Source organism: Ovis aries, chromosome 1, assembly GCF_016772045.2.
Source record: "Ovis aries strain OAR_USU_Benz2616 breed Rambouillet chromosome 1, ARS-UI_Ramb_v3.0, whole genome shotgun sequence".
Classification (NCBI taxonomy): domain Eukaryota; kingdom Metazoa; phylum Chordata; class Mammalia; order Artiodactyla; family Bovidae; genus Ovis; species Ovis aries.
Window position 1 is genome coordinate 63,142,198 of NC_056054.1, and position 24,856 is coordinate 63,167,053.

Genomic DNA, 24,856 nt, shown 5'->3' on the forward strand with positions numbered 1-24,856 from the left:
AACTCTATACATAGATGTCATCAGACGGTGAATACTGAAATCGGATTGACTATATTCTTTGCAGCTGAATATGGAGAAACTAGACACAGTCAGCAAAAACAAAACCTGGGAATGACTGTGGCTCAGATCATGAGCTCCTTGTTGCAAATACAGACTTAAATTGAAGAAAGTAGGGAAAACCACTAGACCATTCAGGTATGGCCTAAATCAAACCCCTTATGAATATACAGTGGAGGTGACAAACAGATTCAAGGGATTAGGTCTAGTAGATGGAGTGCCAGAAGAACTATGGATAGAGGTCTGTAACGTTGTTCAGGATGATCAAAACCACCCCCAAGAAAAAGAAATACAAAAGGCAAAATGGTTGTCTGAGGAGGCGTTACAAACAGCTGAGAAAAGAAGAGAAGAAAAAGGCAAAGGAGAAAGGGAAAGATACACCCAACTGAACGAAGAGTTCCAGAGAACAGCAAGAAAAGATAAGAAAGGCTTAAGTGAACAATGCAAAGAAATAGAGGAAAACGATAGAATGGGAAAGACTAGAGATCTCTTCAAGAAAAGTGTAGATACCAAGGGAATACTTTATGCAAAGATGGGCACAATAAAGGACAGAAGCAGCAAGGACCAAAGAGAGATTAAGTAGAGGTGGCAGGAATACACAGAAGAACTATATAAATAAAGATCTTAATGACGCAGATGGAGAAGGAAATGGCACCCACTCCAGTATTTTTGCCTGGAGAATCCTGTGGACAGAGGAGCCTGGTGGGCTGCTGTCCATAGCATGGCATAGAGTCCGACATGACTGAAGCAACTTAGCATACATGCAGGCATTGGAGAAGGAAATGGTAATCCACTCCAGTTTTCTTGCCTGGAGAATCCCAGGGATGGAGGAGCCTGGTGGGCTGCCGTCTATGGGGTTGCACAGAGTTGGACACAACTGAAGTGACTTAGCAGCAGCAACAGCAATGACCCAGATAACCACAAAATGGTGTGGTCACTCACCTAGAGCCAGATAGTCTGGAATGTGAAGTTAAGTGGCCCTAGGAAACATCACTACGAATAAAGCTAGTGGAGGTGATGGAATTCCAAGTGAACTGTTTCAAATTCTAAAAGATGATGCTGATAAAGTGCTTCACTCAGTATGCCAGCAGATTTGGAAAACTCGGCAGTGGCCACAGGACTGGAAAAGGTCAATTTTCATTCCAATTCGAAAGGAAGGCAATGTCAAAAAATGTTCAAACTACTGTACAATTACACTCATTTCACATGCTAGCAAAGTAATGCTCAAAATTCTTCAGCTAGGCTTATGCAGTATGTGAATCATGAACTTCCAGATGTTCAAGGTTTATTTTAAAAAGGCAGAGGAACCAGAGATCAAATTGTCAACATCAGCTCGATCATAGAAAAAGCAAGGGAATTTCAGAAAAACATCTACTTCTGCTTTGTAGACTATACTAAAGCCTCTGACTGTGTGGATCACAACAAACTATGGAAAATTCTTAAAGAGACAAGAATACCAGACTACCTTATCTCTCTCCTGAGAAGCTGTATGCAGGACAAGATGCAACAGTTAGAATCAGACATGGAACAGTGGAGTGGTTCAAAACTAGGAAAGGAGTACATCAAGGTTTATGTTGTCACCCTGCTTATTTACTTCTACCAAGAGTACATCATGTGAAATGTCGGGCTGGATCAATCACAAGCTGGAAACAAGATTACTGGGAGAAATATCAACAACCTAAGATATGCAGACGATACTAATTTTATGGCAGACAACAAAGAGGAACTAAAGAGCCTCTTGATGAAGGGGAAAGAGGAGAGTAAAAAGCTGGCTTAAAACACAGTGGTCAAAAAACGAAGATCATGGCATCATTGTCCCATCACTTCATAGCAAATAGATGGAGAAAAAGGGGGAAACAGTGACAAAGTTTCTTTTCTTGGGTTCTAAAATCACTGCGAATGGTGACTGCAGCCACAAAATCAAAAGACATTTGCTCCTTTGAAGAAAACCTATGACCAACCTAGACAATGTATTAAAAAGCAGAGATATCACTTTGCTGACAAAGGTCCATCTAGTCAAAGCTATGGTATTTCCAGTAGTCATGTACGGATGTGAGAGTTGCACCATAAAGAAGGCAGAGCAACAGAGAACTGCTGCTTTAAAACTATGGTGCTGGAGAAGACTCTTGAGAGTCCCTTGGACAGCAAGGAGATCAAACCAGTCAATCCTAAAGGAAATCAGTCCTGAATATTCATTGGAATGATTGATGCTGAAGTTGAAGCTCCAAGAATTTGGCCACTTAATGTGAAGACTCTACTCCTTGGAAAAGACCTTGATGCTAAGAAAGATTGAGGGCAAGAGGAGACAGGGGCGACAGAGGATGAGATGGCTGGATGGCATCACTGACTCAATGGACATGAGTTTGAGCAAACTCCAGGAGATAGTGAAGAACAGGGCAGCCTAGTGTGCTGCAGTTCATGGGTTTGCAAAGAGTTGGGCATGACTTAGCAACTAAATAACAACAATAGCACATACTGTTTATGTATTTTTTGCTTTCCTTATTTCTAAAAGTTATCTTAGGTAATATAAAGAAGATACAGATTCTGGAAAATAACTGGCTATTAAATAGAGAATTTAAAAAGAAAAATTTTAGTTTTATAAATTTTTCCTAGAATCAGCTTTGATTTTAATTTATGGCACACTACGTAACACTGCATAGTAATTTTTTTTTACTCCCTTTATGATTAAAAGTGGTTAACAACTCCTTTAATGGTTAGAAGTGCAAAACGATGTTCTTGAACATGTAAGTTTCTTTCTTGCAGCTATTTCTTTAGTCCAGATAGTTTTTGTATTATTACTTCAGCCTTGAATAGGAATTTTTTTTGTCTCTTCACATTTCTTTCATCATGACTTAAGTCTACATATAGTCACATATAAAAAATACTACAAATGCTTATAGAGTGTATTTCTAACATACCAGAAATGGTATAACATACCATTTTGCAAGGGGATAGAAAAATAATATAAATAATATATATGTAGGAGCTATCAAAGAATGAGCAAGAACTACCACTATAAGATTGCTCTCTGTGGCCTTAACAATAAAGATGTAAATCAAATAAGTATACTTCTTTCCAGGCTAAACGTGCATTACGTTTAAAGTAGTAGAAGTGTGGAAGTGTGAAAATAAGTATCTTGTATACATCATTCTACTACATTTAAGCATACTTAACAAAATGATGAAAATGCTTACTCACTCGTACACCTTTAGGTCCTGGATTACCATCTGGTCCAGCTAAACCCTAGTGCAAACAAGACATCACCATTATACTCTAGTACTTTTTAAAGAGTTGCTGATAATTAATAAAAAGGGGCAAATAAAAGGTATCATTTTTACAAGTATAAATTTCAGAACTGTATACTTAGTAAAGACCATATACATTTTAGGGATTTTAGAATTTCAGAACCAAAAAAGCCATTGTATATAATCTATACATAAATATATTTTAGATTTCTAAATAAAGTAGATTAACACAACTGTCAGACACAATTATTTATTTTTCATTGGAGAACCCTGCTCTTTTAGAACACTTCTAATTCACTTATCTAAAATATATTCCTACTTTAAAAAAATAAGTACATTTTTTAACTTCAGATCAATTTCCATATGTCTAAGTATTTATAAGTTTTTCAGATAAACAAAACTTTACTTGGTGGTAAGACTCATGTAATACTCTCCACATACTTTAAAGGCTTAAAAATGGAATTTTATTAACAGTAGATTATCTTTTGGCATTTTTCAATTCCCTAATTCTAGAGAATAAAAAAGATATTTTAGAAAAATAAAGTTTTCTAGTATTCTAAATGAATAATTAATTTCAAGAGTAAGTAATTAATGAAAGCCTAAGAAAGAAAATTTTTTCTCTTATTAGCCTATATGAAATAGCTAGAGAAAGCTAGAAATTAGAGGGGAATAAATATGAAATGATTAAAATTAATTTTTGAAACAGTATACAAAGACTTGAGTCCAATTTAGATAAAAAGTATTCAGATAGTGGTATATGTAGCACTGGCAACTGTGTCCCAAGTGTTCATAATTGCATTATTAAAAATGTTGCATATCAAAGAGAGTTTAACTCATATCATTACTTCATTTTAGTCAGTGGTAATATTGTAAAATCACTGGCAACACTGTTTAACATTTTATTAGTCTACTGGGCCATTTTAATTTTAAAAATTCCAGTGAATATCATATCAAACTTATTTAAAAATCCCACTCTGATTCTAAGTAAAATTTTTCTGCAATAAAATTTTTGAAGAAGTTTTACAATTTTGGTATTAGAATTTTTTGGAATTATTTTGCTATGAGTAATTCATTATTTAATAAAATAAACCAATTATCATTTGAATATTAAGTCTTGAAATTGGAACATACAATGCATTAACCAAGAAGACATAAAAAGAAAAGTTTAAATATAGTTACCTCACCTGCCTGCCAGGGTAACCACGTGAACCAATATTACCAGTGAAACCTGGAATTCCCTAAAATGAAAAATAAAATAATAAAAAATACAGCAAAGTCCAAAGAAGCCCAAGAAAGCAAACTTGGTATATTCATAATACCCAAGTTTGGAAAGAATATTTTTCCTATATAAAAATATGAAGAGTCCTGCATGTTGCTTATCTGTCTGAAGTCATCTATTTAAAATGAAACTGGCCTCTTTCCTGGCTGAAACCATGGAGGGTGCAGAAGAGAAGGAAAAAAAGGTTTCTGCTATGCCAAAAATTCTTAAGAAAAAGCAAAAGAATTGCACAGAGCTTGAGATCAAGTGCTGAGAAATAATTTGCCTAAAAGATGCTTCGAAGGGCAAAAAGTTTATCTATGAAAAATCTAAGCACTATCACAAGGAAGACAAGCAGATATATAGAACTGAAATTCGAATGGCTAGGATGGGAAGAAAAGCCAGCAACTTCTATGTGCACACAGAACCCAAATTGGCATTTGTCATCAGGAACAGAAGTATCAAAGATTTGAAAGGCCTTGCAATTCTGCCTCTGTCAGATGTTCAGTGGCACCTCCTGAAGCTCAACAAGGTTTCAATTAACATGCTGAGAAGGGTAGAACCATACATAGCATGTGGTTTAGTTGCTAAGCTGTGTCCGACTCTTGCAACCCCATGGACTGTAGCTTGCCAGGCTCCTCTGTCCATGGGATTCTCAAGGCAAGAATACATTGCATGGGGGTACCCAAACCTGAAGACAGTAAATTAATTGATCAAAATCAACAAGCAGCAAATTGTCCTGACAGATACTATGTTGATCGCTGGTCTCTTGGCAAATACAGCATTATCTGCATGAAGGTCATCTGATTCATGAGATCTATACTGTTGGGAAATATTTCGAAGAAGCAACTTCTTATGGGCCTTCAAACTGTCTTCTCTGTGAGGTGAGACGAAGGAAAGGGCCATGCATTTTGTAGAAGCTGGAGATGCTGGCAACAGGGAAGACCATATTAACAGGCTTAATAGAAGGATGAACTGAAGTATCTACCATGATTATTTTTGTAATCTCATCAGTTAAGAAACATTGACTGCTTTCAAATTGAAAAAAAAAAAAAAGAAAATGAGATAAATTGCTAAACAAAAATGAATACAACTATTAGATTAGGGACCTAAATGAGATACTGATTATTAAATGTAGGATAGATGCAGATAAACATAGGATAAAAAAATTCAGTGATACATGAATTTTAAAAAACATTTACATTAGAGAAAGAGTTGATACATTGTGTAATAACCAGTATCTTTACAGATTGAACTCCTTGTCTCAGCCATCCTGCAACTCGCCTTAACTCTCAGAGCACAAGCTTCAGAACGTAGGTAAATGGATATCAAGAGTTAAATACCTGTATTATGACATAGGTATATCTAAAAATTCACACAGCAACTTTGAATGGGAAACTCACTTTGAATTGACAACTTTCTGTGCCTGATTTAAAACCCAGTTTACTCAAGGAAGGCTGATACATGGAGGCTCAAACACATAAGAAAGGAAACTTGCTGCAGAACCCTGTGGAAAAGTGAGAAGAAATACCTCCATATGTTGTGACTTTCTTCCACTGATACATGATTCATTCATTCATTTAGGTTATTCATTTAGGTCTAATACATAACTTGTGAAGTAAGGAAATGCCAAAAAAATATGTAAGAAAGGCAATACCAAAGTATGTTCAAACTACCGCACAATTGCACTCATCTCATACGCTAGCAAAGTAATGCTCAAACCAGGCTTCAACAGTACATGAACTGTGAACTTCTAGATGTTCAAGCTGGATTTAGAAAAGGCAGAGAAACCAGAGGTCAAATTGCCAACATCCATTGGATCACTGAAAAAGCAAGAGAGTTCCAGAAAAACATCTACTTCTGCTTTATTGATTGGACTGTGCCAAAACCTTCGACTCTGTGGATCACAACAAACTGGAAAATTCTTAAAGACATGAGAATACCAGACCACCTGGTCTGCCTCCTGAGAAATCTGTATACAGGTCAAGAAGCAACAGTTAGAACCAGACATAGAACAAGAGACTGGTTCCAAATTGGGAAAGGAGTACATAAAGGCTGTATATTGTCATGCTGTTTATTTAACTTCTATGCAGACTGCATCATGTGAAATGCCAGGCTGGATGAAGCACAAGCTGGAATCAAGACTGCTGGGAAAAATATCAATGACCTCAGATAGGCAGATAACACCACCATCACGGGAGAAAGCAAAGAAGAACTAAAGAGACTCTTGTTGAAAGTAAAGGAAGAAGTGAAAATGTTGGCTTAAAACTCAACATTCAGAAAACTAAGATTATAGCCTTTCGTCCCATCACTTCATGGCAAATAGATGGGGAAATAATGGGAACAATTACAGACTTTATTTTCTTGGGCTCCAAAATCACTGCAGACGGTGACTGCAGCCATGAAATTAAAAGACTCTTGCTCCTTGGAAGAAAAGCTATGACCAACCTAGACAGCATACTAAAAGAGCAGAGACTTTGCCAGCAAAGGTCCATCTAGTCAAAGCTATGGTTTTTCCAATAGTTATGTATGGATGTGAGAGTTGGACTATAAAGAAACCTGAGCACCAAAGAATTGAAGCTTTTAATCTGTGGTGTTGGAGAAGACTCTTGAGAGTCCCTTGGACAGCAAGGAGATCCAACCAGTTAATCCTAAAGGAAATCAGTCCTGAATATTCATTGGAAGGACTGATGCTGAAGCTGAAACCCCTCTACTTTGGCCACTTGATGTGAAGAACTGACTCATTTGAAAAGACCCTGATGCTGGGAAAGACTGAAGGCAGGAGGAGAAGGAGACGACAGAAGATGAGCTGTTTGGATTGCATCACTGACTCAGACATGAATTTGAGCAAGTACCAGGAGTTGGTGACAGACAGGGAAGCCTGGTGTGCTGCAGTCCATGGGGTCACAAAGAGTCAGACACTCTTTGACTGAAGTGAACCGAACTGAAATGATGACAGCAGTGATAATTTTCATAGATTCTTTATTCTGTAAAAATTCTTTTCCTGTTGTTTCTTTGTATTAGATAATACTACTAATACAAAGGACAATAGTCCTTTGCCCCTCTGCTCTGAAGTATACAGAAGATTGTGCTAATTTCTCTAGTTTAACCATAGAAACACTATAAAATTCCTGAAATTTAAAAAATCTAGAGAAAAAACAGTCCCAGAAAGAGGCAAATAAAGGATCACAGTTTTCACCCTTCCATTCTATTAGACTTGTATTCTCCTAATATGTCCTTCTCTGCACTTTTCTCAGAATACATTTCTCATTTTGTTTTCTCCCTTGTCTCTCCCCCTTCCTTTCCTTGCTTCAACAATTACTATTTACTTAACATTTTTCTGTGTATTGGGCTTCCCTCACAGCTCAGTTTGTAAAGAATCTGCCTGCAATGCAGGAGACCCCGGTTCAATTCCAAGGTCAGGAAGATCTACTGGAGAAGGAGTAGGCTACCCACTCTAGTATTCTTAGATTTCCCTTGCGGCTCAGGTGGTAAAAAATCCACCTGCAATGTGGGAGACCTGGGTTCGATCTGGTAAAGAATCCGATTGCAATCCAGGAGACCTAGGTTTGATCCCTGGGTGGGGAAGATCCCCTGGAGAAGGGAAAGCCTACTCACTCCTTCTGACCTGGAGAATTCCATGGACTATATAGTCCATGGGGTCACAAAGAGACATACATGACTGAGTGACTTTCACTTCACTTCAACACGTTTTTATGTGCTAATCACATCACCATGCAATGTGATTTACAGCTACTCTATATCTGTGATATAAAGTATGATAGATACTATGTTCTTCATTCTACATTTGAAGTAAGAAAGATACAGAGAAGTTATGAAATGTGCCTGAGATGGCATAGTAAGTAGCAGAGCCTGAATGTAAAACCAGGTGATCTGACAGAAGTTGTCACATGTGTATATGCACACACACACACACACACACACACACACACACACACATGACAATGAACAATTTAATAGAATGTGAATAAAGAGCGATCTTCTGAGAACTACAGAAAATTCTCATCTACATGTATAGATTATATCCTAAAATTTCAGAAACTATATTTATGTGCTAGAAATTACCTGACTAACATTATACATAGTATATATTTTATCCCTATAATGTTTATTGAGCACTGATATGCCAAGCACAATTTCAAGTATTTTATATGTATTATCATATTTTATCTACCCAAACCCTATAAGGTAGATATAATCCCTATTTTACAGATGCAAAAAATAAGACACAAAGTGTTTGCCACCAGTAGAAAGTCACTCAGCTATTTAGAAAGCCAGAATTTAAATTAGCAAGTCTAACTCCAGATACCACCATTCAAGGCTGCCTCCCTAGTGGAGGTTTGAAGTGCAAATAACTTATAGCAGTACTCAAAGGAAAACCCTCTAATTACGAGATTTGCTTCAGTCTGTTTACAAATGCTTCCTCAATTCCCCATCCAATTCTAAAACACACAGGCCTATATCCAGACATCCACAAAAACCTTATATTTGGATATGCCAATAGAAATGAGTGAAATAAATATAAAACGCTTTTTAAATTCTGTATGTTCTGGTTAATGGCAACCACTATCCCTTTCATTAGTTTCCTAGCCAAATTAGGTTAATCAACCTCAATTAAAAAGCAATCTGTTTTAAGACATAAATGAAATCTGATTTTAACAGATTTTCATAGAGAGTGTTAAGACAACATGTAGAGATATAACACATTCCAGCTGCACAGAGAAATACATAAAAGGACTCTATTTGATGATTCAATCCTGCTCTTCTGGAACAACAGTAAATAAAGTCAATAAGTAAGCTTTCAGCAGTCATATGTGGCATAAACATACTCTAAGCCAACCACACCCTAAAATCACTTGGACCACCACAGAACTCAAAAGACTCAAAAGAAATACTGTAACTTAATTCACTCATTCTGCATTTAAATAATGGCTCACTTTAATCTGTAGATTGTCTGGAGTAATTTAGACACAGGGTTATACCTCTACTCCTGGAAAAATCAGGAATAGTAAACCTGTCCCAATCCCACTTCTCACTTGAAGAATTAAAGCCGATGCTCTGAGTCAGACTTCATTGAGAGTCCAAGCACTGTCAGCATGGGTCCTCCCTATGTCTTCATTTATTCATGAGTAAAATACAGTGGTAATACTAGGTCACAGGATTATAATGTAGAGAAAATAGAACAATGTGGGAAAACATATTTAAAAGCAGGGGTAACTATAATAATTCTTAGTGTTGTGGAGCATCAAATGAGTTAACATATGGAAATATTCAATACACAATTATACTACTTGAAGTTCCAGTCAACAGTAGTACAGTTTGGCAACTAATAAAGACTCAGTAAATGACAGCTCTTAATACTAGAGCTTATACAGATGATATAATTACTTTCCTAAATGTTTCTGGCCAGTTAATAGATATTTACAAATTTTCCAGAAGGCAATGTCTCCTAGCAAATTAGTCATGCTCCTCTTAATGTCCACAGTGTTTCCAACAGTTAAAATGCAAAATGATTTTAGTTGTTCCTCACAGTTATCACCAATTTTGTCTTTTTTCTTCTGGAATTACATAAAATAGAACTGATTCCAATAATACGTGTTCCGTCTTTAAAATGGATTTTAGACTCTTCTCACAAGCATATCACCCTCAGAACAGGGACATGTATACTAATGGAACTAGATAATAGAGCAGTTATGAGAAAACTGGTCAGTATTGACAAACGGTCAGTTTTTTCACTTACTTGTGATGTGGCAGGTTTTCTTCATTGGAATCCACACATTTCTGCCAAAGCAGTATTCTAGGAATTTTTTTCCTTCCCCAGGATCTAATCTTTCTTTCCTTCTTACCCTTCTGGTTTTGTTTTTTTTTTTCCTACATATGCTCAAATGCTTTTCAGCACTCATTTGATCTTGTACTTGCGATTGCTAAGTACTGAAGAAACTGAGATTGTACTTGCAACAAATACATATATCGCTTTTCTTGCCATGTCCAGTAATTAGTAATCTTGAAAAACTGTGCCTCAGGGACTTAATAGAACTTAGAAGAAATGAAGTGAAGTCACTCAGTTGTGTCCGACTCCTTGCGACCCCATGGACTGTAGCCTACAAGGCTCCTCTGTTCATGGAATTTTCCAGGCAAGAGTACTAGAATGGGTTGCCATTTCCTTCTCCAGGGGATCTTCCCCACCCAGGGATCGAACCCAAGTCTCCTGCATTGCAGGCAGACGCTTTACCATCTGAACCACTAGGGAAGCCTAATAGAGCTTGCTGCTGCTGCTACGTCACTTCAGTTGTGCCCAACTTTGTGTGACCCCATAGACGGCAGCCCACCAGGCTCCCCCGTCCCTGGGATTCTCCAGGCAAGAACACTGGAGTGGGTTGCCATTTCCTTCTCTAATGCATGAACGTGAAAAGTGAAAGGGAAGTCGCTCAGTCGTGTCTGACTCTTCGCGACCCCACGGACCGCAGCCTACCAGGCTCCTCCGTCCATGGGATCTTCCAGGCAAGAGTACTGGAGTGGGGTGCCATCGCCTTCTCCCTAATAGAGCTTACTGTTCCTCTAACATGAATGAACAAAGCTTTATTTATTTATTTGTCTTTCCCTTGGGGATAATCCACCACTTTTCTTTCTGGAGCTCCTCTTAGGACTTCCTGAGGCTCTTTGCTAAACCTCCAGTAATGATTTGCCACCTTCAGTCAATTCAGTTCAGTTCAGTTCAGTCGCTCAGTCGTGTCCGACTCTTTGTGACCCCATGAATCACAGCACGCCAGGCCTCCCTGTCCATCACCAGCTCCCGGAGTTCACTCAGACTCACATCCACTGATTTATTCATTCTGGCCTAGTACACATTGTATTGAAAAGAAGAGATTTGACTTTATTTTTTCCTGTGACATATGATATATTATTTTCTGGTGGGAGAAAGAAGAAATAACATGATCAAAAACTAAACAGTTCCCAAACTATTTTGACGTTTACATATGTGTGTATATATAGAATGAACAAAAAATAGCATACTGCCATTCGAATTTGGATTGTTATCAAACTTCTTTGCATTCCTTCACACAACGCTAGGGAACTAACAGCTGTGAATAGACTTTGGAGAACAGGCAAGCCCCTGAAACATACAAGAAAATCAGAGAGTGTGCGTGTGTGCACGTGTGCATATGCATGGATAATCCGGGGACAGGGTTCACAACATTTATAAGATTCTCACAAGAGTTTATGAATAACAAACGTTTAAAACAGCTGTTCTGGAGCATGTTAGGCAGATAGTTGAAAGTAAGTCTAAGATACGAAAAAACCAACACAATTTAGTAGCTAATAAATCAGAAGTTTTCCCTGTACTAAAAAGAGTCAAAGAATTAAGAAAAATTGACAGGAAAAAGACATTAAGAAAATTGAAAGCATTAAGAAAAAAATAAGCATTAAAAAAAGCATTTCCTTAAAAGCATTAAGAAAAACTGAAAGAGTTGTGTGGAAAAATAATCTCTCAATGGAGTTTCCCACTGTGTATTTTTTTCACTGGAGAAGATTCAAGTCTGACAGAGGAAGAATACTTACTTGTTCCCCTTGGAGTCCTGGGAGTCCTGGATGCCCCTTGAGACCCTGCAATGGTAAAGGTGAAGACACGCTGTGAAAAGTAAACCCATGTGAGTCCAATAACTAGCCACAGTTGTCATTCACCCCAACTTCCGGTTTTCTCATTAACACAAACGTAATTATTACTAATCTATTTCTTATCAAACATTATCCTTTTAATAAAAATTTAATTTTATTAAATAATAAATTCTTATTAATAATTCTTAATCAATTTTGAGGGCTATTTGAATGATTTGTTGTTGGCAACTAAAATGGTTACATAGTATTGAATAAAAAAACAGCATCGTTTATAAGAAAAAGACATTAGTAACAAAAAAGATTTTCCAAATAAGAACCAAAGTCAAATTTTAATCTCTATCATCAACATTCAAAGATATAAAAGAGATAACAACCTTTATGCTCTAGAAAGATATTCTATGAGCAAAAGGAAGGAAGGTAAAAAAAAAAAAAGACAGGAACAAAGAATCAGCATATTTATACAGCTCAGCTTAACAGTCAGTAAATCAACCTGCTATTTACTCGATTTTGCTGTATATAAAAGAACAAAAGAAAATTCCTTTTTAAAAGAATCTCAGAATGCTAAGCAAACTTCAAAAATCTGAAATAAATCAGTTTACAAATATCTGAAACTTCAAATTAATGTACAGCAAACTGATATGTTTTGGGGGTTTCAGGATATAGACTAACAGAGGGAAGAGAGTCATTCAGGATTAATCACTGAGGATTTCTGAACATGAATTCATGAATTAGAGAAGGAAATTATACGCTGGTTAGACAATGGGAAAATTAGAAGAAGTGCCTCTTTGAAAAATAAGGAAATGATTTAAGCAGTTTCTGAGATGATAAACTTAAAACATAAGTAAACGTTTAAGTAGAGAGACTCTTGGGAACCAGAGTGAAGATCAGAAAATGTAAGAAAGCAAGTTGGAGGCAAAATTTTTGTGTTATCTGTAAATGTAAGCATATAAGTAACAAGGGAGTAACAGAAGTAACAGAAAAAACCAGAGTGCAGAGGAAATGGCCTGTCCTCTGGGAGCTCTGTTCTTTCCTGATTAGACTGTTAAAAATCAGAGAAGTGGCCACGACAAAGAATATGGGAAAAAAGAGGAGGAGAAGGAAGGAAAGCACAAACAAACTTCACTGAACTAATAAAACTAATAAAAACAAGGAAGTGGCTAATTCTATGGCAATCCTATGAAGCAGGTATCTTCCGCATTTATGTCATGCCAAGATGCTTCAGCTCAGTTCAGTTTAGCCATCCAGCCATCTCATCCTCTGTCGTCCCCTTCTCCTCCTGCCCCCAATCCCTCCCAGCATCAGAGTCTTTTCCAATGACTCAACTCTTTGCATGAGGTGGCCAAAGTACTGGAGTTTCAGCTTTAGCATCATTCCTTCCAAAGAAATCCCAGGGCTGGTTTCCTTCAGAATGGATTGGTTGGATCTCCTTGAAGTCCAAGGGACTCTCAAGAGTCTTCTCCAACACCACAGTTCAAAACCATCAATTCTTCGGGGCTCAGCCTTCTTCACAGTCCAACTCTCACATCCATACATGACCACAGGAAAAACCATAGCCTTGACTAGAGGGACCTTAGTCAGCAAAGTAATGTCTCTGCTTTTGAATATGCTATCTGGGTTGGCCATAACTTTTCTTCCAAGGAGTAAGTGTCTTTTAATTTCATGGCTGCAATCACCATCTGCAGTGATTTTGGAGCCCCAAAAAATAAAATCGGACACTGTTTCTACCGTTCCCCCATCTATTTCCCATGAAGTGATGGGACCAGATGCCATGATCTTCGTTTTCTGAATGTTGAGCTTTAGGCCAGCTTTTTCACTCTCCACTTTCACTTTCCTCAAGAGGTTTTTTAGTCCAACTCTTTGCGACCCCATGGACTGTAAACTGCCAGACTCCTCTGTCCATGGGATACTCCAGGCAAGAATACTGGAGTGGATTGCCATTTCCTTCTCCAATTTTACAGATGAGAAAATTCTCTGAGAAATTAAATGATATGACCAAAGTCATGTAGGTAGTAAGGTGGAATCATATTGGTTTGACAGATTCATCATGAGCTTAGTAACCTGCCCTTCTATTTACTTTATAAGCCTATATTTGTTTTAAACTCAAATGTAGGATAGTCTCATTCTCATCAAATGTTCAACTGTAGATAACCGAGACAAATCAACAAAGTTCAGTTCCGTTCAGTCGCTCAGTTGTGTCCGACTCTTTGCGACCCCATGAATTGCAGCACGCCAGGCCTACCTGTCCATCACCAACTCCCAGAGTTCACTCAGACTCACATCCATCGAGTCAGTGATGTCATCCAGCCATCTCATCCTCTGTCGTCCCCTTCTCCTCCTGCCCCCAATCCCTCCCAGCATCAGAGTCTTTTCCAATGAGTCAACTCTTCGCATGAGGTGGCCAAAGTACTGGAGTTTCAGCTTTAGCATCAAATCAGCAAAAGGAATTATTAAAGTTACACATTTACCAAGGGCCTCTAATACACCCACAGTTTCACTCTGAGTTTATAGTTTTTTAAGACAGCAAAATACCAGCCTAATGACAAAACAGGGACATTGTTTTCAGCTGTCCAAATGTTAAAGATTCTACAGATAAAAAATATCTACAAACCCAGCCTTTTCACTTTTTTAATATTGGGAAATAAGAAATGTCCTCAGCACTAAAATAGTGGCTGCAACTCCCCCAGATGAGGCAGCAGCTCTAGAAGGATGTAGTTCCTAGGAGACTGTCAGGAAGATGACAAATGGGGAGCCGGGGTGAGAGGCATATAGATAGAGAAATTCTCTACCATGGGCCTAGCTCCTTTTCTTTAAAAACAAACAAACAAACAAACAAAAAACCTGTATTAAATATTTACTTCCTTGTTTTTATTTCTGTGTACTGCTGAGTCTAACTATATGCTTCCCTTTCTTTGGCCAATATCTGTTTCTTCCTCCTCAGCCCTGGTGAAAGACTGGTGCTAATTTGTTAGCTTACTTTCCCTGAAGCAGATTATAACAGTGAACTAGACACATTGACCATAATATCCTCTAAACCTACAATTCCCTCCTAAGAGATTCTTCGTCATCAACAGCCTTTAATAAGAGGGCATCCCCAAACAGTCATGATCTTTTCTTCATGAGCTCACTCCTACTCCACCTCAGCCACAGGTGATGGCACAATCGAAGGGAAGCCAATATGAAGTCTGGCCAGTACACTATAAAGACACTTGGAATGGAGACTTTCTCATAAGCAGGGTCAAGCTGGGCCAATTAAAATCTTATTAAAAGTAAGTTCAACAGGAAGGAAGGAGGGAATAGAAGGAAGGAAAGACTAATTTAGGTACTTAGCTAAAGCTAGAAAGACTGACAAAGGAAAGAGAAGAGAAAGAGAAGAAAGCCAAAGTACAACTTAAAAAAATTATTGTGAAAAGAAACTATATTGAGAAAGAAAGTTGTCAGAGGGAAAACCAGGTAACACAAAAAGGCAGATGCAGAGAGAGGAGAGGAGCAGAAGTACTAACAGAAAAGTATAGCAAAAGAGCTACAAACTAATGCTACTAAGATACTCAGAGCTGCCTTGAATCAGTACCTGTCTCCATGAGACCAAGTCATATTACAATACATATGTTTAGATTCCATGGGTCTCCGGTTTCCCTTAATGCTATAGAGAGGACTGAAATAATTCTCTCTTCCTTGAGATAGCCTATGTCTCCATTCTTTGCAATCAAAAGAGCCTAAGCAAAGCACAAAATGCTTTGGTTTGGTTTGGTTTGATTTGCTACTAATAATGAAAAGACCAAGCACATGGAACCCTAGACCCAGTTATGCCACGACCTAGTTACATCATGAGTTTCAAAGTCTTCATCTGTAAAATGACGGCACTGAATTCAACTATTGCTAGATTTCCTTTAACCTGCTAGGATTCTGCAATTACTAGAATCTGTTCAGAAATTCACTTTTTCCTTTTCACCCTGCATTGAATGAAAAACAAAGGCGTTTGTAAGAGGCAATTCAGGCTCTGAGGCATAGGAAGAATTTAAGTAACACTGATACATGTATCAGAGGAAAACCAGATTCAGGTTCCCATGGGCATATGATCTGAAACAAAGATGGGGACTCTGGGATGAGTGGAAGGGAAAGAGACTGGATCAGGTAGGAGACTATTACGACCGTCTAGGTGAGACATGCTTATAAATTAGATTTGAGGGTGGAGTTAGAGATGGCATATGAGCCCCTTACAGAGTTTAAACCTAAGTTCTTGAACTAGTTTAATACAGTATGCTCAATGTCTAGAACATAGTAAGTGCTTGTCAATTAATTGATGGAAAGATCTGGATGAATAAATGAATTGATGTAAAGACGAAGAGGAATTTAAGTTATTTGGGGGAAAATAGATTCTAAGTATTATTTAATATGATATTTCAATTCTCTTAATATTGAAATGAAAGGTTCTAAGCGGGAGAAAGTATCTTTTTTGCTATTTTTCAATGTAATATTATTCCACTGTAATATACTGGAGTTTGCACCATTATTGTATAAAAGTCTCCCTATTCCTTAATTTGTGACTACAGGCCTCATTTGTTTTCTAAATACTAATCAGTAACATTTTTTTAAACAATAAAGGAAATAATGTTCCTGGGAAAAAATACCTAAATTCAAGTTTTGGCATAGCTCCAATCTAAGACCCTGAAAGTTTATTTTTTAAAATTTGTTTATATCGTAGTCTTTTGAGAGTATTATTTGAGTCACTGTTCTTCCTATAACCACACAGGAAGAACAAAAAAGGTCCAGTAACTAACAACATATGATTTTTCTCTGATGAATATACTGAAACTGAAATGAAAGCATTTCTTAAGTACCAATAGAAAAATTTACAAATTGTTTTAAAACAGTTTAAAAACTCAATGTAAAGAGTTATAGGGTTGTCTTTATTTTTGTTGTGACGGAAAGTTGCCTTGCTAAAAACTCCAATAAGTGGGGCTCAGAATCTAATTTTAATATAGAGATTTTAATTTTAATACTTCTGTTAACACTAATTTGAATCCTAACAAATAGGTTATCAATATATGACCACACAGGACAAAAAAGAAAGATACAACTGACTCAAAATTAGAAATATTAAGGGATGGAAAGGAAACAAACTTCAAGTGTATACCTGAACTTCCCCAAGTAACTAAATTTTGGACAAATAAATAAAATATTTATCCATAAGGAAAATAGTGGAACCATTTACATACAGAACCATCCTTCCTTTGCATGGTACTAGATATCCATAAAACTGAGCATATAGGCTGAAACCATGCAAGAAATATTAATAATGGGAAAACATCTGTGATCTTTGAAAATTTTTGTCAATGTTAAAAATCTGTCAGTTACACTTGTATAGGGAAATGAAAAAAATGTTCAACTAAGATTAATTTAGTACAGTCTAATTTAAAACATTGGAAACAGTGAAAATTAAAGTTTCATTTCTTAGCAAAAACTTAGGAAGAGTAGTTTGAATAGTGTGCTTTTCTTGTGTAAAGAACCATACTGAGCAGACATTTATCCTGTGGTTTGGCAAACTGTCACATCTCTTTCTAAGTATAGGTTAGCTTCCAACATTTCACCCTTTGCGCTTTCAGTGTCATGAAATAGGTCCAAGAGTTCTTCTTATAAAAGATTTTTCTTTCTTTTTTTTGCTGTTGTAAGCTCCTCTGGGACATCTCTCTCCTATTCATCACAACCCTTTCCTCTTATGTCAAAAATTCACCTTTACTAGGTTCTTCTCTCTGCATATCTAGTTAACTCAAGTGGCAACAGTGTTCCAGGATCAGCTATTTCTTCTATAATTCCATCTATATTCAACTCTAATTTCAATTTCTGTTATCACTATTTCTTTATTTCTCTGTACTGTCATCTTCTTTACCAGGCTTTTTTTTTTTTATCCATCTGTGTAAAATGTCACATGAGTTCATCACAGAGGGAAGGAAGCAACATAGCGACACTCTGCTGTCTATGTAGTAACTAACAGATGCGCCCGGTACAATCACCAGCAGATCCTGAGTGAAGTGATGTGACTGGTCACTGATCTTGATGCATATCTCCTATTTATGCAGAGACTTGTAAGCTGAAAAGCCGGTAGCAAAGTTTATACTTTATGCAGCTAATCACAGTTAATATATTGTGGTAAGTGAAATCTGAACCATGTTGTTGGAGACTGGTGTTAATTAAACCACGGCAAGTGAAAGCTGTGTATACTGGACCCACACAAAGTGAGGAATGCTTGTATATATGTATTGAGAAAGAGTCTCAATGATATTATCTCCATGTTGTCAACTTTTTATATGACTGGTTTTTTAAGTTTTTTTCCTCCACTAAATAGGAAGGACTTATATTCACTAAAATAATGATTTTTCCTACATATGAGAAAGTACCCCCTATGGTATAAGACAACTTCTGCACTATCAACTCTGTTTTCCTATCTTGAGCCTCCTTACCTAAACGTTAGGTTTTAGAAAAGTAGGAACATTCCTCTCTAGAATCCACAAAAACACCAAAGAAATTCTGGTGACTCAATGATTTGCCTCTGGCATTCCTCTTCTTAAAACCCTTCAGTAGCTCTCTACCATATGATAAACGCTCTACCATGGTATCCAAGCTCCTTCATGATTTGACCCCCGAATGCACCTTATTTCCAGACACACCCTGACTAACGCTTTATAATCTCCAAACAAGGACCTGCTTCTTGCCTCCAAGCCTTGGTTTATGTCATCACCTGTGTGTAGACAGCATACATGTCTACTAACTACGGTATCATCATGATAACTTCTGTTCATTCTCAAGATGCAGCTCAGATGCTGCCTCTGAGCAACATCAGAGTATTCTCTAAACACTTTCCCCACCTACAATCTTAAGAAGTTTAGGTAAGCTTCAATCACTGCTACAAAAACTTTTTCACATCTTCATCACTGCACTTGTTATAGACTAATTCACTTTTGTGATTTACTTTAGTATCTACTTACTTTTTTAAACAGTAAACTACTTGAACACAGGAACTATATCTTGTTTACCAAATACTGGTTTCCTGAATGAACTGTAGGATAAAATGATGTGATTAAAACAACTGCAGAATTCTAGTGACAAACTTTATCTCAAAACCACCCTTTTGTCTGAAGCAACTTCCTTGTATCTATCTTTTGCTTCTGTCTAGTCTCTGCAGGCTGAGGCAAAGGTGGGCTTTCCTTATACATGATCGTGTGAAAGGCAACATCACTGAGATATTAGTAGCAGGTTAACTAGTTCCACTCACTCTACCTAAATGGAATGGAGGGTGTTTGGAGGACTGAGGGGAAAATAAGACAGGTAAGAAGGGTTACTGACTTGAGAAGCACTCTTTCAAGAAGAAGATAAACACAAGGACTAGGTAAAAGGGAAGATTCACTTAAACTTATAAACAGCATCAGCAAATGAATGAATAAAGAAGACATGGCACATACATACAATGGAATATGACTCGACCATAAAAAGAATGAAATTGTGATATTTGCAGAGACGTGGGCAGACCCAGAGACTTTCACACAGGAAAATCAGAAAAACAAATATCATACATTAACATACACATATGGAATCTAGAAAAACGGTGCAGATGAACGTATTTTCAAAGCAGTAATAGAGAAACAGTTGTAGAGAGCAAACGTGGACACTAAGTGGAGAAAGGGAGGGGGAATTGGGAGATTGGGACTGACACATACACACTGCTGTGTACAAAACAGAAAACGAATGAGAACCCACAGAATAGCACAGGAAACTCAGCGCTCTGCTGAGGGGATATATAAAACACACACATAGACACACACACACAGACACACACACATACATATATGGCTGATTCACTTTGCTGTACAGCAGCAAACAATGCAACACTGTAAAGCAACTATGCTCCAATAAAAAACTTACAAGCAGCATTCATTCATTCACTAATAGCATGGCTTCTAAGTGGCATTCACTGGGCTGAAATACCACAGTGAATAAAACACAGTCCTTGCACTTAGGGACCCCTAAATCACACATAAATTTCCTTTTATTTCCTAATGCACTGTTATCTGAAGGCCATTATTAAAATTTCATTTTCTACAATATAATAGCATTCCTCTACAGACTAGGTCCAAGTATCTAATCATTTATCACACTCTACAGGACTCATGTCAGCAATGCCAAGAGGAATACGGTTTATAGCCATGTTTGGCCAAAATAATCAGGGAAACCTATGGCAAAAATGAGAAATAGTGATAAACCAGCCATAGCTGATTGAAAAAGAAGCCTTAAGCAAGAAATCAGAACAAGATTTTTAAAAAATCAACTACCGTGTATTAGGTTGGTACAAAAGTAATTGCAGTTTTGCATTGTTGAAGTTTGCAGTTTGATATGATTGGAATACATTCTTAAATGTGATTATGTTATATGTCATTTTAATGTGCATTTCTTGCTTTTTTTTACTAATGACTTATTACTTGCTTTTTTATACATTTATTTTAGACTAGGGAAATAATGTTAGACAAAAAGCAAATTCAAGTGATTTTCTTATTTGAATTCAAACTGGGTCCTAAAGCAGCAGAGACAGCTCACAACATCAGCAATGCATTTGACCCAGGAACTGCTAACTTGCAGTACAGTGCAGTGGCTCAAGGAGTTTTGCAAAGGAGAGGAGAGCCTTGAAGATGAGGAGTGTGGTGGTCAGCATCGTAAACTGACAATGACCAACTGAGAGGATCATCAAAACTGATCCTCTTACAACTACATGAGACGTTGCCAAAGACCTCAATGCTGACCATTCTACCGAATTTTGGCATTTGAAGCAAATTGGAAAGGTGAAAAAGCTAGCTAAATGGGTGCCTCATGAGCTGACTGCAAGTCAAAAAAAACCATCGTTTTGAAGTGTCATCTTTTCTTCTATGCAATAACAAACCATTTTTCTTGATCAGACTGTGACATGCAATGAAAAGTGGCTCTTATATGACAACCAGTGACAGACAACCAGCTCAGTGGCTGGATTGAGAAGAAGTTCGGAATCACTTCCGAAAGCTAAACTTGCCCTCCAAAAGGGTCCTCGTTACTGGTGGTCTGCTGCTGGTCTGACCCACTACAGCTTTCTGAATCCCAGTGAAGCCATGTTATCTGAGAAGTAGGGTAAGCAAATTGATGAGATGCACCAAAAGTTGCAACACCTGCAGCCAGCATTGGTCAAGAGAAAGGGCCCAATTCTCCTCCAGAAAATACCCCACTGCATGTCGCACAGCCAGCGCTTCAAAGTTGAATAAATTGGGCTATAAAGTTTTGCCTCATCCACCATATTCACCCGACTTCTTGCCAACTGACTACCACTTCTTCAAGAATCTCAACTACTTTTTGCAGGAAAAAGGCTTCCGTGGAAAGCAGGAAGCAGCAAATGCTTTCCAAGAATTTGTCAAATCTTGAAGGACAGATTTTTATACTGCAGGAATAAACAAACTTATTTCTCTTTGGCAAAAATGTGTTGATTGTAATGGTTCTTATTTTGATTAATAAAGATGTGTTTGAGCCTCGTTATAATGATATAAAATTCACGATCTGAAACTGCAACTACCTTTTCACCAACCTAATACTACTTGAGGTAAGGCAATAATGTTCCTGAAGTTTTGAGAATAAGCAAAAAATTATATAGAAAAATGATACCAGGTAACTGGGGAGATTGAGACAAATCATAAGAAGAAGACTGTGCAAACCTCTCTAATCTGCCTATCTCCTCTCCTTCTTTGAACATACTTCCCTCATGCCCACAATAGACTCCTGCCCACCTCTGTCCCAAACTCCTCACAATACTGACCTACAATGCCGCAGTGGTAAAGAATCCGCCTGCAATGGAGGAGATTCAGGTTCAATCCCTGGGTCAGGAAGATCCCCTGGAGAAGGAAATGGCAACCCACTCCAGTATTCTTGCCTGGAGAATGCTATAGACAGAGGAGCCTGACAGGCGGCAGTCCATGGGATCACAAATAGTCAGACGTGACTTAGTGACTAAACATCAACAACAACCTCCATTCATTAATACTCAGTTTTTACTTCAGCCCCCTTCAAGTCTAGTGGTAGTCCTTCTCAACTAGTTCTCATGGAGAAAAAGAGTAGGACAAACTAACTCTTAGAACGCTGCTATATGACTGACAACAGTTGTTTTTTGAAGACAGAGTATTTTTTCTTTAAACTTTCTGGAAACTGAAATACTTAGAGCCAAATGAATTTATCACAAATGTTAGAATGTCAATCACAAGAAGGAAATAACTTTGGGCAAAGGAACATTTCTGAAGTGCCACAAATTACACCACTTGGTAGGCAAGGGCTTGCCTGCGGGGGCATTCAGTATGTGTCGCCTTGTTCTCAGCTTCCCCTACCATTAGTGGGAAGACACAGCGCAGAGGAGATGCCCAAAGTGGTGACAGCACAGCCCCTAGGCAGCAGGTTTTATATTAGACTCTCGGTGCTAAGCTACACAAAGTGAAAATGTGACTCTGCAGATCTGTACAGGAATACTGGGCAGATGAGATGATCTATAAGCTATGGAACATAAGAATTCTCCTTACTTCTCTCTCCAGGCATGGATTTTCTTTTTATTGTTGTTCTCATCAAAATTCAGTATTGCTGTTCTCATCAAAATTCAGTATTGTTGTACCTCCTTAGTACTGTCCTTGCTTTGAATAATTGTGAAAAGCTGTATAGGTTTTGAGTGATTGATAAATCATAATGCAGTCTACTTGATGTTTTCAGCTCTTTCAGCCTTTCCAACTTGGAAAGGGAGAGATGCAATAGAAAGATCTTTTGTAACTTAACTAATTCCTAAGAATGCACATTGATTTATAATTATTACTACAAACATAGTAGTAGAATTTTTGGACATGCAGAAAAATACTGCCATACATTATTCCTAACAATCTGTTTTAAAATGTGTGTCTCATATTTCACAATTGTTCTGAGTTATACCTTCATGTTAAGATGTGCTTAACTGCTCCCATCTGACTTATCCTCCTGATTCTAGAAAAATGACTTCAATTGAAATCACTGGTAATGTTCTTACAATTTTAAATAGCAGACTTCCACTATTAATGTAGCAACTGATCAGCTATATTAAAATCCAATTTAAAAATTCATCTGGAGTCTAAGCTCTGATTTATGACTCTTGTCTTCCATCCAACCCACCATGCACTCTCGATGTAACTTATCTGCTTTTTGGCACAAGCCTAGACATTTAGCGGGAAGTGAAAACATACTTCAGTTCCTAGGAAAATAAAAGTTATATTAAGGTGGCTAAATTGAGGCAATATAACTAGTCAATCTGGGGAAACACACTGCTTGTTAAACATGGTATAACACTGGTTTATAAAAGGTCAAGGGGTGAGAGATAAAAGCAGAAAAGGCAGAAAACAACCCAAAAAAATCTACAGTAGAGTGAAGAAAAATTGCTGCTGATTTACTTGCTTTGTTTATTTCTGTCTCAATATTATTTCTAGTTTTCAGAACATCTTACACTAATCTTCTATCTCAAATTTTCATGAGCTGTGTATATTTCTACACACAATTTTCTTGCAGGTACTTCAAAGATTACTTGAAGGATTGAAATATTTTCAGATACTTCTAGAGAAAAGGAATAATTAACTCATTATTATTTGTTACCAAAAAATATATTTGTTCCCTTGGCTTTCAGGAAAAACAAAATTTTACTTTGCTTGAGACAAAAGTAGTAAAACACACATATAACAAATATCAGTATAATGAATAATATTAATGGGGAAATAGTATTTGAAGTTATTAAGAGAACAGTCATGACTTGGATTTGAGTCCTGTCAATTAGCAGTCATATGGCCTTGAATAAATGACTTAACCATTTATAACTCAACTAACTTACTTATGAATACTGAACATAGTATCTGTCTCAATGTGTGTTGTTTTTAAGATAAAGAGAAGATTCAGCAGATAAGTCTACACTGCACATAATAAAGGAGCTATTAATATTTACAATAATAATTATAATTCAAAAATAGTTTGATAAAATATGTAATAAACTTCATACTAATCAAAACCCAAGTACTTTATTCATCTTTCATAATAAGCATAGACTGTTAAAAGCACAATGAATTCAGTATTAGTAAGTTTTATCTCTCAATCCTGCTATCATTCTGAGTCACCCTGAGCAATTAATTCTCTTAACCTCTCTGCTGCTGCTGCTGCTAAGTTGCTTCAGTCGTGTCTGGCTCTGTGTGACCCCATAGACAGCAGTCCACCAGGCTCCGCTGTCCCTGGGATTCTCCAGGCGAGAACACTGGAGTGGGTTGCCATTTCCTTCTCCTCTCTAGGCTTAGGTTAAATTTACACAGAATGAATAACTTGAGTTCCTGTCTTGACCTTAAGAATTATTGTGGCATCTTAGCAGTAGAACTGAAAGGATGAAGGAATAGGAATTCTGGGTTATAACAAATATGAACTGTTATTCTAGGTTCTCCTAGCATGGATCCTATTTGCAGGAAGTAATTCTGAGAATGACTTAGGTCGTTAAAAAAATGAACTCAAATTAGTAAATCCCATAAAGCAGCTCATAACCTACCCAATGTTCTACCCAATATTCAGCCTGGTCCTTTCCTACTTCATACAAACCGCAAGAACAGTCTACCAA

At 37.3% G+C, this 24,856-nt stretch overlaps 1 protein-coding gene across 5 annotated transcripts in view; it reads right to left on the reverse strand.

The window, feature by feature from the left end:
• The window catches only part of COL24A1 (collagen type XXIV alpha 1 chain), a 393,929-nt gene that overhangs the window by 289,497 nt on the left and 79,576 nt on the right, over window positions 1-24,856 (reverse strand). For all 5 annotated transcript variants that reach the window (XM_060400630.1, XM_004002153.6, XM_060400613.1 and 2 more), the window contains 3 exons: window positions 12,142-12,186; window positions 4,487-4,540; window positions 3,256-3,300 (listed from right to left, as the gene is read on the reverse strand). In XM_060400630.1, coding sequence (XP_060256613.1) covers window positions 3,256-3,300; window positions 4,487-4,540; window positions 12,142-12,186 — 144 coding nt within the window. The remainder of the gene's footprint in view (window positions 1-3,255; window positions 3,301-4,486; window positions 4,541-12,141; window positions 12,187-24,856) is intronic.